Raw genomic sequence first — 14,835 nt, 5'->3', positions numbered from 1 at the left:
CTGAATTTACCCAAGGGAAGGATTTTTGTCTAGCAAGACCCATGAAGCAATGCAAGAAAGTGATCATAATGACTGACCATGGGATTTAACCCACTCTAAGGAAGGAAGAGAGGATATGAAAGAGGTAATGATCATGAAAAGATGGTAGAGACAATGGATTGGAGGTGTGAATAGGGTTGAGGGATTCTTGTTGTTAGGACACTAAAGGAAGTGAGCTAGAAAGCTGAGAGATGGTGAGCAGAAAATGAAAGCCTGAAATTAAGATTTGACAACTGTCATAATTACAATGATAAGACCCTGGGAAGACATGGCTGACATAGGGTGAAAATAAAGATCTTTGTAGGAAAGAAGTTCAAGGAACTAAGAAGCCAAGGAATTAGAAGAATCATTCACAAAGATATTTAAATTACTAAGAATTACGATAGAGAGCAATTATAAACTAGGAACTAAAAATCATCAGGAACCGAGGGGAGATGACTTCGACGAGCAAGTGATATCTTTTGACATGAAAGTCAAAGCTCAAGATTTTTAGAGAGAAAGGACTGAAAAAGGTCTGCAAGTGGGAATGAGGAACAATGAGGACACACATTTTTACCAGTTAGTCCAATGGTAATGATGGCTGCTAGAGAAAAGCAATGAACATTGAGAAGGTACACAGAAACAATGTCCTCAGGAAGACAGATTGTAGCACAGGAAGATGGTAAAGGGAATGTGCAGGGAAGAGGCTGACGAAAGAAGGAATTTTGCTAGTGATGAATTAGTTCCACAGGGCATAGCAAAAAGGTTTCAGACACTGAAGGGGAAAAAGGATAGAGACAGAAATGAGCTGTGCGGGGACTACGGACATTTGAACAAGGGGTGATGTGGGAATCTTAGACTGCTTGCAGTGACTGACATAAACAGTAGAAAAAGGTATAATAAAATTAGTCCTGGCTGAATCAAAGCAAACAACAATGTCAAGGCAGAAAGTGTTGGAAAGTAAGGTGAGTGAATGTCTAGGAATCCCTCTTAACCCTGCAGATGGAAGTAGGGACACCTGGGGAGGGCTGATCTTACCCAGGCACAGAACATGAGGAACTCATTCTTGACCCCTCCATGAGAGGTCCTAGTCTTACTCCGAGGGCATTGGGACTTAACTCTTGACTTGCATTAGTTATGTGTTAAATAAAAAAAAAATACTCACCCTTATTATTTTCAATACATTCTGATATCTTCTATTCTATTTCTTTCCTTTTTAAAAAAATGTTGGCTATAACCCACTCAAGTAACTTCACAGCCTTCAAATGGTTCGTGACTCACGATTTGAAAAAAACACTGTAGTAGGCAATTACTTGTAACTTCACAATCTACCAGGAGACCTTGAAGTTCTGAATCTTTGTCAAATATGTGTAAGTCCTTTTGAAACTGATCTGTGTTACTTCTATAGAGTTAACATGCAAATAAACAAAACACATGCACATACACATAGGTAAGTTATTTTTACCTTTTAATCTTTCATTATTTTGCTTTGTGGATTACTGATAAATGCTTAGTCTTACCACTTGGTCAAATCATTACTGTCCTTTTGCCATGCCATCATCCAAAGATTTTCCAATAAATTTTCCCTCTCAAATCACATATGGCATGATTAAATAAATGAATACTTTCTTTAATTCATTTATTCATTTCTCAAACCCTTATTTGATGCCTCTTATACTAGGCATTTGATATACAATGGTGAAAGAAACAGATAAGGCCCCTCTATCCACAGCACTGTGATGGAGAATGCTGGGATGAGCCAACTTTTATACAGAAGCCTATTACAGAAAGTAACATTTAAGCTGAGACTTGAAGGATGAAAAAAAGCCACCCATGTGAAAAACTGAGGGAAAGCATTCCAGGCGGTTACATAGCATCTGTCAGGTAAAGATGTAAGGAGCTTGAACCTATTAGAAAAATTAAAAGGAGGTTTCTATGGCTGCAGCATGGAGAGTGAGGTAAGAAAGGCTGAAGATGTGGTTGTAGAAGTAAATAGAGGGTAAATAATACAATGCCCTTTAAACCATGGTGAATAGATTGAATTTTATTCAAAGTGCAATAAAAAGCTATGTTTTAACAGGAGAGTGACATAATTCGATTTATGTCTTTTAAAGATCACTCTGGCTGCTGTGTGGAGAATGCATTGGAATAACCCAAGAAAGGAATCGGGGAAAACAAAGATGAAGCTATCACACTGATCCAGGCACGAGATGTCAATGGCCTGGAGTAGGTAGTACAACAAAAATACTAAAAAGTGGCCATGGTTGAGATAGATTTTGGAGATAGAATCCGTAGGATTTACCAAAGGATTAGGTGATGTTTGAAATGGGAAAAGATTGATGCCCATATTTTTGGATTTATCAGTGGCTATATAGTGTTTACATTTATTAGGAAAGACTGGTGGAGAAATGGCAGGGGAAGAAAAATCAAGAGTTCTATTTTAAACATTTAAGTTAACATTTAAGTTAAAAATGCCAATAAGGTATGCAAGTACAAAAGTGAACTACCAATTTGGATATGTGAATTCACAGAAGTATAACCTGGAAATATAAATTTGGTAACAATCAGAAAATTAATGGCATAGGAATAGCAGAATCACCTAGGGAAGAGTACATAGAAATAAGTAACTGAAATATTACTGGTAACAAAGACTATGTTCAAATATTAGAACACATAGCTTTAAGAATATTTAAAAAAATGATCGCCTTTCTCTTAACAAACTACTGAAAACACCATGCAAGACTGATTCATATCCACAGGTTTTTCAATAAATAAATGAATAAATGACATAGCTATGTAAACTAACACATTTTGATGTTTCACTTCTGCCAAGGTTGTTGATTCACTCATTTAGCACTTCTTTTTATTTTTCAATCCATGTTTCTATTAGAACAGCCATACAGCACGAGGGGTCAGCAAACTATGGCCCATGGGACAAATCCAGCCTACTGCTTATTTTTGTATGCCCTATGAGTTAAGAACGGTTTTACATTTTTAGCATTGAACCATGGAAAAAAGTCAAAAGAAGAGTATTTCATGATATGTAAAATTATATAAAATTAAAATTTGTGTCCATAAGTAAAGATTTACTGGAACATAGTCATGCTCACTCTTTCACATATTGTCTATTGCTGCTTTCATGCTATGACAGCAGAATTGAGTAGCTGCAACAGAGACTGTATGGCCCATAAAGCCTAAAATGTTACTACCTGGTTCTATACAGAAAAAGTTTGCTGATACCTAATATAGCACATCACTAACTGGCAGCTAAATCTGAAAATATCTTGCCAACCTAAAATTCCTGTAAATATCTTATTGACATAACCGGAACATTTCCATTTATCAAATGAACCCACACATAGATGTTTATAAGCACAATGTCTACCAGAAGCCATTGACAAAGAAGAACTAAAGGGAAAGTGGAAGATTCTAAGTTTACTCCTGGATATTGAAATACTGACTCAGTAACTGGTGGGAAATGATTTGATAATTGTTTCCACCTCAAACACTTAAAATTTTAGAGTTAACTCATTTCTTTCCCTCCTTCCCCACTCCCTCTGCCATGAAAAGAAAAGGGGTGTGAAATATTTTATACCAGAAGCCGCTACTGGGTCCTTGGAATGGCAATGACTACCCTTAAAGTTGCAAAACTTTGTGCAAATTCTTAAAATAAAATTCATTCCATGTACCTGCCACTATCTAAGTGAACAAAGAAATAAATATTCTTATCAATTAAATTTTCCAAGTTTAAAAAATTTCCTATTATCTTTGTCCCATAAACAATACTTGGTATAAATGTATACACTGTGTACAACTTTTTTAGGCCAATAAGTAATCGTTCAGTAAACTATTATTCCAGAGCACTTATCAACACCCTATGAGGTTTCAGGAAAAGGTAAAATCTCTCAAAAAGAGTGCCAAACTAATTCCTATAAAATAGTTAGAAAGAGAAAAAATATGCCATATAGCGTTTTCACTTACATACCTAACTCATTTAAAATTGTTGGTTTTCCATGAAAATGCTTTAGCTTGAAAAACATTGTTTGCTGATTCCTTAAACTAAGTTAGTATTACCAAAGCTACTTCTGTCATATGTAACAACATTAATAAAAACCAGTTTTTATATATCATTTAGTCAATTACATAATGTAATTTTCTTTTATTTCTAGGCAATTAAGAAACTCACACTGTCTTCCACATCTCCAGTCTTCCAGCCTTTTAACAGCATTTTAGACACAGGTATTTGAAGTTCATTTTCTAGAATCTGTTTAATCTCTCCTGTATAAATAAGAAGAGACCGAATATTACTAACAAAATAATGCAAACAACATTTGGCCATATCCAGAGCTAGCATTACTATTAGGCACATGGTGCACAGTCAATGACATTTGTCTAAGGAATGAACAAGAAAAATTTCAGTAGTCTAAAATTCAAATCTTGATCAAACAACATGTTGCCCCTTTGAAGAACTCAGGCTTCAACATTAACTATGATGGAGACTCCACAATCAGTTAATTAATTGCACAGCTTTTCAAAAGAAATAGGTATCAGTGATTGGGGATCTGTACAGAAATAATCTATTTTAAACCAATCAACTGACAATATCTATATGTGCTCAGTATATCGTAGGAGTAGTAAAGTACAAAACTAGAGGCATTATAGTATAGAGAAAACAGATTTTAGAATGAAAATTTGGGTTTAAGCCTTATCCAGAAGAAAGCAAATAACTCATCTATTCTTAGTTTTTGCATCCATAAAATGGGAAGTAAGATTGCTTATCTTATCTACCTCTAGGGTCCAAGCATAAAAGGAGATAACATCCATGAAAGTAGTTGAAAAATAAAGCCAACATATATAACCTAGAAGACGATTTAAATTGCGCTAAAGAGAAAAGCAACAGAATATCAGAAAAGAAAAACATTGCGTTGGATCAAAGAGTCAGAGAAGGCTTTGTGAAAGAGATGAGACTTAAACCCAGCTTGAAGTACAGTTGGTTGTGAAGGAGAGCCAAACCAAAGGTAAGAACATTCTACTCAGTGAAGATAAAAGACTAAAGGGTAAAAAGGTAAAAATGAACATGATGCTAATGAGAAACAGTGAGGAATCACAATTTTCCCAGTGATTCACAAATTATTTTTTAGGAATCAAGTCTACTTATAAATCAGTCAGCTAATTTCTGTTACTACAGTATACTACACTGATTGCTGAATCAGCATGTATGAAAATTTCATATATTTGCTTTTATTAGGTTGGTGCTAGTCTATAATTTTAGATTAGCACAATTCAATTCCATTTATAATAAGTAACTGAATACTGAAGAAAGTAACTATGTTCCATATTAAAAGAGGAAAAATAATTCTGTGCTGATAAAGGAAAAGAAGGGGGAAAAAAGATAATGCCACACAAGTTCCAGGGAAACACAGCTGCCTAAGTAAGCAATGCTACAATCAAACCCCTCATGGCCTTAGTGATATTTTTTTTACTTTCCTAAAGAAAATTCCTAGCTGGGCGCTTTGGATAGTGATTAAACATCATAAAAAGAATTCTGGTTCAACATTATATTTTAGAAGCACAAACTTTTATCAACTTTGACCTTAAAAAATGTCACTATAGACAAAAAGTTGTTCTGTTTACGGAAATGGTAGAAAGATGAGCCATACTTTTTATAACAAATACATCTAAACGATGCCTTTTCGTTTGTGACTAAGGTTCCTATTTCTAGGGCTGTACCTGACGGGAACTGGACTTACGCTCTTGCAAGTCTGCCCAGTGCTTTCCTCTTAGAAACTTATCTTCACCTGACACCTCCTACTTAGTCTGCTGGAGGCACTCAGTATTCATAAGCTAAAAGAAGTTTCTTAAAAGAAAAACAAAAAGAGATTTTAAGTTAAAGTCCCAGTTACTCTTTGCAGCAAGCTTGGGTAACACATAAAACAATCAGTCTTTTATTCCACAGGTAGAGAAGAACAGAAAACGAAACCAGAACCATGACAGCAACTTGAGTTCTTCATATTTTAAAAATTATTCTCTGTTCGTCTCAGTTTCTCCTTTTGTAAAATGTGGATGATAACCCAAAACATCACTGAGTTGCTGTAATAAATGACATAGGGCATGGAAAAATATTTTGTATTAGTATGTGTCCAATACATACAAGGGACTCAAAAAATGTTGATTATTTTGAGTTACATTAAGGTAATATACACATAAGTGTCTAGTGTAGTACGTGGTCAGTAGGGCTTCTCAATAAACAGGAGTTATTGTTTCAATGATATCCAAAATAATTTATGGCAGTGAAGTGATAGAATGCAGCAAGTTTCAGAACCAGTATTCATATCTGGGTCTGCCTAACTCCAAAGATCTTAACACAAGATGGCACTGACACTATAGTAACCTCATATGCTACCTCGTAAATTGTGAAGACATGCAGCTGTCATCAAGAACAGTTGATTGAATTTGCAAACCATGCACTGATAAGGGGTTAATATCCAAAATATAAAAAGAACTTATACAATTCAATAGTAAAAAACCAAATACTCCAACTTAAAAATGGGCAAAGGACTCGAATAGACATTTTTCCAAAGAAGATATACAAACGGCCAACAGGTACATGAAAACGTGCTCAACATCACTAATCATTAGGAAAATTCAAATCAAAACCACAATGAGAATCACCTTACAGAATGATTATCATCAAAAAGACAAGAGACAACAAATGCTGGAGAGTATGTAGAGAAAAGGGAATCCTTGTGCACTGCTGGTGTGATTGTAAATTGGTATAGCCACTACAGAAAACAGTACAGAGGGTCCTCCCCAAAACGACAACAGAACTACCAAAAGATCCAGCAATTCCACTTCTGAGAATATATCTGAAGGAAATAGAAATACTATGCCGGAGAGAGAATGCACTGCCAAATTCATATCAGCATTATCTACAATAGCCAAAACAACATCTACCAACCAAATTGATAAGTAAACAGATAAAGAAATTGCAGTATATATATACACACACACAACGGAATATTATTCAGCTATAAAAAAGAAGGAAATCTTGCTATTTGCAACAACATGGATGGACCCTAAGGGCATCATGCTAAGAGAAAGAAGTCAGACAGAAAATCAAATACTGTGTATCTCATCTACATGTGTAATCTTAAAAAGCAAAAGCAAGCTCATTGAAAAAGGGATCAGATTTGTGGTAATCAAAGGAAGGGAGTCGGGGGTGGGGAAATTGGATGAAAGTGGTAAATACGTACTGGGGATATAATGTATAACATGATGACTATAGTTAACACTGCTGTATGGTATATTTGGAAGCTGTTAATAGAGTAAATCCTAAGAGTTCTCATCACAGGGAAAAAGACATTTTTTTTTCCTTTTTTTTAATCTATATGAGATGATGAATGTTAACTAAACTTATTGTGGTAATCATTTCACAATATATGTAAGTCATTACACTATAACCTTAATCTTACACACTATTTTACATCAATTACATCTCAATAAAACTAGGAAAAAAGATTAAAAAAAGAAATAAAGAATAGTCCATTGAATCCAACAGCATACTTTAAAAAAACTTAATTGGATTATGATTTACCTATAATAAAATTCATTCATGAGTTTTGACAAATATATACCCCATTATAACCATGAGCACACTCAAGATAAAGAACACTTCCTATATCACAAAAAGTTTGCTGATAGCCCTTTGAAACAAAAGCCTGCACCCACCCCAACCACTGATCCTCCTTCTCACTCTAAAGATTAGTTTTGTCTGTTCTCTTTTATGTCTGGATTCTTTTGCTCTGCATAATGTTTTTGAGATTCATCCATATTGTTGTGTGTACCAATAAACAGTTCCTTTTCATTGCTTAGTAGTATTCTATTATATGGTGCAGCAGGCAGCTTCTGAAATGACTTGCAATGCTCCCTATCTTGTGGTATTCATGCCCTTCATAATCCCCTCCACCTTGGGTGTGGGCTGTACCAAGTTACTTCTGAAGAAGAGAATACAATAATGGTGATGGGACGTCACTTCTGAGTTAGGTTACAAAAGACTGACTTCCATCTTGCTAGCACACCCTCTCTTGCCCTCTTTACTTGCTCAGTCTGAGGAAACCAGCTGTCTTGTTGTGAACTGTTCCACGTAGAGGCAGACACAGCAAGGAACTGAGGGCAGCCTCCCACCAAGAGTAAGTAGGAACTGAGGCTCCACTTCAATGGCCCACATGGAAACAAATCCTGCCAGCAACCCTATCAGTAATCCACGGAAGTGGACCCTTCCTTAGTTGAGCCTTGAGATGACATATTGATTGCAGTCCATAAGAGAGCAGCTAAGATGCTTGACCCACATAAACAGTGAGAGAACAAATGTTGCTTTTTTGAACCACTGTATTTTTAGAAATTTGTTACACAGCAACAAATAACAAATAAATATGGATATAGCACAATTTGTTTATCCATTCACTAGTTGATGAACATTTGGGTTGTTTCTAGTTTTCCCTACTGCAAATAAAGCTGTTATGAACATTACTGTGTAAACACTTTTGTAAATGTATGTGTTGATTTCACCTGAGTAAATACCTAAATATGGAATTGCTAGATTATAAATATATGATTAATTTTATAAAAAACTGCAAAATTGTTTTCCAAAACGATTGTACCATTTTGCAATCCACCAAAGTTCTAGTTGTTCCATATCACTACCAACAATAAGAATTTTCTGTCTTCTTAATTTTAATCATTCCAGTGGGTGTGAAGTGGTCTCTCACTGTGGTCTCTATTTGTATTCCCTGATTATTAATAATAATTAATGACACTGAGAATCTTTTCCAGTCCTTAGTGGCCATTTGTGTGTCATCTATAAAGAGCCAAACAGACGTGCTATAAGTGGACCTTGCATTGCTCTGATCTTAGGAGGGAAGTATTTAATCTTTAATAATAAAACATTCTATTAGTGGTATGTTCTTCAGCAATGTCCTTTATCAAGTTGACAAAATTTCTGTCTATTCTTACTTTGCTGCAACCTTAATTTTTAAAAAAAACATGGAATGGATATTAAATATTGTCAAATATTTTTTCCTCCATTTATTATTATTTACTATTTCCTCCATCCAAAAACAGCAGAATAGACATTCTTCTCAAGTGTACATGGAACATTCTCAAATATACACAAGTTGGGAAGTAAGGCAAGCCTCAATAAATTTCAGAATATAGAAATCATATCAAGCAACTTTTCTGACCATAATGCTAGGAAACTAGAAACCAACTACAAGAAAAAAGCTAGAAAAGTGACAAAAAGGTGGAGACTAAACAACATGCTATTGAACAATCAATGGATCAATGAGGAAATTAAGGGAGAAATAAAAAAATACAGAGGCAAATGAAAATGAAAATACACCACACCAACTCATATGGGATGCTTTAAAGTCCTAAGATGGGAATTCATAGCTATACTGGCCCACCATAACAAACATGAAAAATATCAAATACGTAATCTTAATCTGCACCTAACAGACCCAGAAAAAGAACAACTAAGCCGAAAGTCAGCAGAAGGAGGGAAATAACAAAAATTAGAGCAGAAATAAATGAAATAGAGAGTAAAAAACAACAGAAAGGGTCAATGAAACTAATAGCTGCTTCTATGAGGAGACAAAATCAATAAACCTTCACCCAGGGTTTTTAAAAAATTCTTTTAATTAGCCTCACTAATTAAAAAAAAAAAGAGAAGGTTCAAATAAATAAAATTACAACTGAAAGAAGAGAAATTACAACACATGCTGCAGAAACACAAAGGATTATGAGAATACTATGAAGAACTTTATGCCAACAAATTGGACAATCAAGAAGAAAAGGATAAATTCTTAGACTTGTACAACCTCCCAAAACTGAATCAAGATGATATAGAGAATCTAAATAGACCAATCACACGTAAAGAGATTGAAACAGTAATCAAAAACCTCCCAAAAAATAAAATTCCAGGACCAGATGGCTTCTCTGGAGAATTCTACCAAACATTCAAAGAAGATTTAACACCTACCCTTCTCAAACTATTGCAAAATATTGAAGAAGATGGAACATTTCCTAACTCATTCTATGAGGCCAACATTACCCTGACCCAAAACCCAGAGAAGGACAACACAAAAAAGGAGACTCATAGCCCAATACTGCTGATGAACATAGGTGCAAAAATCCTCTACAAAATGCTGGCAAATCGAATACAGAAATGCATTAAGAGGATCATACACCATGATCAAGTGGGACTTATACCAGGGATGTAGAGATGGTTAAATATCTGCAAATGATTCACTGTGATATAACACATTAACAAACTGTGGAATAAAAACCATATGATCATGTCAATAGATGCAAAGAAAGCATCTGACAAGATCCAACATCCATTTATGTTAAAAACACTCAAAAAAATGGGTAGAGAAGGAAAGTACCTCCACATAATAACAGCTATACATGACAAACCCACAGTCAACATCATACTCAATGGTGAAAACCTGAAAGCTATCCCTCTGGGAACAGGAACAAGACAAGGGTGCCCATTCTCACCACTCTTATTCAACATAGTATTGAAGGTTTTGGCGAGGGCAATTAGGCAAGAAAAAAAAAATAAAAGCAAACTGGAAAGGAAGAAGTGAAACTCTCACTGTTTACAGATGACGTGGTTCTATATATAGAAAACCCTAAAGAATACACCAGAAAAATATTAGAAATAATCAACAACCACAGCAAAGTTGCAGGGTACAAAATGAACTTAAAAAAATCAGTGCATTTCTATACACTAATAATGAAGTAACACAAAGAGAACTCAAGAATACAATCCCAATTACAATTGCAACAAAAAGAATAAACTATCTAGGAACAAATTTAACAAAGGAGGTGAAGGACCTATACAATGAAAACTTAAGACATTACTGGAAGAAATCACAGAAGACATAAAGAGATGGAAAGAGATTCCATGCATATGAATTGGAAGAATATACATAGTTAAAATATCCATACTACCTAAAGCAATCTACAGATTCAAAGCAATCTCAATCAGAATCCCAATGACACCCTTCATCGTTATAGAACAAACAATCCTAAAAATTCATATGGGGCAACAAAAGATACCAAATAGCTAAAGTAATCCTGAGGAAAAAGAACAAAGCTGGAGGCATCACAATCCCTGACTTCAAAATATATTACAAAGCTATGGTAATCAAAACAGCATGGTACTGGTACAAAACCAGATCAATGGAAGAGAATTGAAAGCCTTTAAATAAAATCACACATCTATGGACAGTTAATCTTTGACACAGGAGCCAAGAATATACAATGGAGAAAGGAAAGTCTCCTCAATAAATGGTGTTGAGAAAACTAAAGAGTCACATGCAAAAAACGGAAGTAAACCATTATCTTTTGCCACACACAAAAATTAACTCAAAATGGATCACAGACTTGAAGGTAAGACATGAAACCATAAAACTCCTAGAAGAAAATAGAGGCAGTACACTCTTTGACATCGGTCTTAGAAGGATCTTTTCGAATACCACGTCTACTCAGGCAAGGAAAACAAAAGAAAAAATAAACTAATGGGACTTCATCAGACTAAAGAGCTTCTGCAAGGGAAAGGAAACTAGGAACAAAATGAAAAGACAACTCACCCAATGGGAGAAAATATTTGCAAATCGTACATCCAAAATATATAAAGAACTCATACAACTCAACAACAAAACACAAACAACCCAATCAAAAAATGGGCAGAGGATATGAACAGACAGTTTTCCAAATATAGAAATGGACATTTTCCAAAGATATACAGATGGCCAATAGGCACATGAAAAGATGTTCATCATCACTAATTATTAGGAAAATGCAAATCAAAACTACAAGACATCACCTTACACCTGTTAGAATGGCTATACTTACCAAGACAAAAAACCAAGAAATGCTGAAGAGGATGTGGAGAAAAGGTAACCCTCCTACACTGCTAATGAGCAAACAGCTGCAGCCACTATTGAAAACAGTATAGAGATTTCTCAAAAAATCAGAATAGAAATACCATACAGTCCAGCTATCCCACCACTCAGTATTTATCCAAAGAACTTAAAATCAACAATTCAAAGAGACTTATGCACCCCTATGATCATTGCAGCGTTATTCACAAAAGCCAAGAAGTAGAAGCAACCTAAGTGCCCATCAACTCATGAATGGATAAAGAAGATGCGGTATACATATACAATGGAATACTACTAAGCCATAAAAAAGGACAAAATCATCCTAATTGCCACAACCTGGATGGGCCTTTGGTACAGAGAAAGACAAACACTGCATGATTTCACTCATATGTGGAAGATAAACAAACATATGGACAAGAGAACAGATGAGTGGTTACCAGAGGGGAAGGGACTTGGGGAGCGGGCATAAAGGGTAAAGGGGAACATATATATGGTGACTGCAAATAATAATGTACAACTGAAACTGCACAGTTATAAACTACTAGGACCTCAATAAAATAAATTTTAAAAAGTTTTAATAGCTTTATTGATTATGACATAAAATAACTGCCCATATTTAAAATCTACCATTTGATAAGTATTGACAATATATCCAAACAGTGAATACATCATCACAATCACCCTGAAAGTTTTTCTTATGCCCATGGGTATTTCCTGCTCATTACCCCCACTTCATCCCCAGGGAATCACTGATTTGATTTCTGTGACTATAGATTCGCTTGAATTTTCTAAAATTTTACAAATATGGAAATGCAGAACACACTTTTAAAATCCAGTTCAAAATAAATTGTCTGAGATTCTTCCACATTTTGCATGGATCAAAAATCCATTTCTTTTATTACTAAGTAGTATTCCATTGTATGGACATACAACAATTTATCCATCTATCCACTGGTTTATCAACATTGGGGTTTTCTACAGTTTGAGGCTATTATAAATAAATTTCTATGAACAATAATGTACATGTCTTTAATGGACATATGCTTTCATTGCTCTTGGGTAAATACCTAGGAGAGGAATGGCCAGTGTTTTTTTATCTTTGTAGGAAACTGAAAAACTCTTTTCCAAAGTATTTTCTATTGTGATGTCTTCAAGTTCACTAATCTTTTCTTCTTTAATGTCTAATCTTCTGTTAATCTCATCTGGTATTTCTTTCATTTCAGACATACCAGGGGGGACTGAGATGGTATTTGGGTCACTTTTACATTTTTAATGATTTAAGATTTTAAATCTTTCTCCCCTTTTTTTTGAGGAAGATTAGCTCTGAGCTAACATCTGCTGCCAATCCTCCTCTTTTTGCTGAGGAAGACTGGCCCTGAGCTAACTTTCGTGCCCATCTTCCTCTACTTTATATGTGGGGCGCCTACCACAGCATGGCTTGACAAGCAGTGCCATGTCCACACCCAGGATCTGAACCCACGAACCCTGGGCCACCGAAGTTGAATGTGCGAATTTAACCACTGTGCCACCCAGGCCAGGTTTTTATGCATGTTTATATGCCTGGGAATTTTTATTTGGATGCCAGACATTGTGAATTTTACCTTGATGGGTGCTGAATATTTTTTATTCCTATCATTATTCTTGAGCTGTGTTCTGGAATACAGTTAAGTCACTTGTAAACAATTCAATGCTTTCAAGTCTTATTTTTAAGACGTTAGTTGGTACCACCTGAGCAGTATTCAATCTAGGGCTAATTATTCCCCACTACTGAGACAAGAGCCTTCTGAGTACTCTTTCCAGTGCCTCATGAATTATGAGGTTTTCCAATCTAGCAGGAGGGCACAGACACTATTCCTGACCTTGTTCCCTCTAAGTTTTGGGGTATTTTATTTTTAGTTGTTTTAGGAGTAAAGGTAAAGCCTGTTCCCGTAAGTAAAAATGGGGCGTGGGAGTGGGGGACATTTTTCCTATTTCTTAGGTGGAAGCCTTGATCATTACTTTTAGAATTTTCTTCTTTTGTAATTAAGCATTTGAACCATAAATTTCCCTCTCAATACCACTTTGTCAGCATCATACAAATGTTGATATGCACTGTTTCCATCATAATTCAGTTTAAAATATTTTCTAGTTTCGTTTGTGATTTCTTCTTTGACCTATGGTTTACTTAGAAATATGCTGTTTAATTTCCAAATATATCAGGGTTTTCCAGCTTCTTCTGATTTCTATTTTAATTCCAATGCCAGAAATCACACCTCATATTTTTAAACTGCTTGTGACCTTTATCACCAAGCATATTTCCTACCTGAATGAATGCAGCAACTGTATATGAAAAGAACATTTATTTTCCTATGGTAAAAAGAAGCATTTTATACATTTCAAGTAGATCAAACTGGTTGATATGGTGTTCACATTTTCTGTCTACTGTTCTAAACATTACTATGAGAAAAGAATGTTGTCTTCTTCAATTATAATTGCAGATTTGTCCACTTCTCATTTCAGTTCTATCAGTTTTTGCTTCACATACCTTCAAAGTCTGTTATTAGATATGTACACATTTACAACACAACATCTTCATGATGAACTGACATTCTCATCATCATGGTATGTCCCCATTTAGCCCTCATAATATTCCTTGTCCAGAAGTCTATTTCATCAAATAACACAATATAATATCATGTTAACATAACATTTATATATTGATTATTTTCTTATATATACATATTTCAATCTTATGCTTTATGTTTAAAGTGAGTTTCTTGTACATATACAAACGGTTTTCCTTTTTTATCCAGTCTCACAATCTCTACTTTCTAACAAGAATTTGAGGTCATTTATATTTATTGTAATTACCTATAAAGTCTTATTCTTG

At 34.9% G+C, this 14,835-nt stretch overlaps 1 protein-coding gene across 5 annotated transcripts in view; it reads right to left on the bottom strand.

Annotated features, from left to right (window-relative positions):
* FAF1 (Fas associated factor 1) overlaps window positions 1-14,835 on the bottom strand; it is a 472,685-nt gene that overhangs the window by 274,167 nt on the left and 183,683 nt on the right. For all 5 annotated transcript variants that reach the window (XM_044770763.2, XM_044770762.2, XM_044770761.2 and 2 more), the window contains one exon: window positions 4,205-4,296. In XM_044770763.2, coding sequence (XP_044626698.1) covers window positions 4,205-4,296 — 92 coding nt within the window. The remainder of the gene's footprint in view (window positions 1-4,204; window positions 4,297-14,835) is intronic.

Source organism: Equus asinus, chromosome 5, assembly GCF_041296235.1.
Source record: "Equus asinus isolate D_3611 breed Donkey chromosome 5, EquAss-T2T_v2, whole genome shotgun sequence".
Lineage (NCBI taxonomy): Eukaryota > Metazoa > Chordata > Mammalia > Perissodactyla > Equidae > Equus > Equus asinus.
The sequence above is the reverse complement of the archived record's forward strand: the minus strand, read 5'-3'. Positions and strand labels throughout refer to the sequence as shown.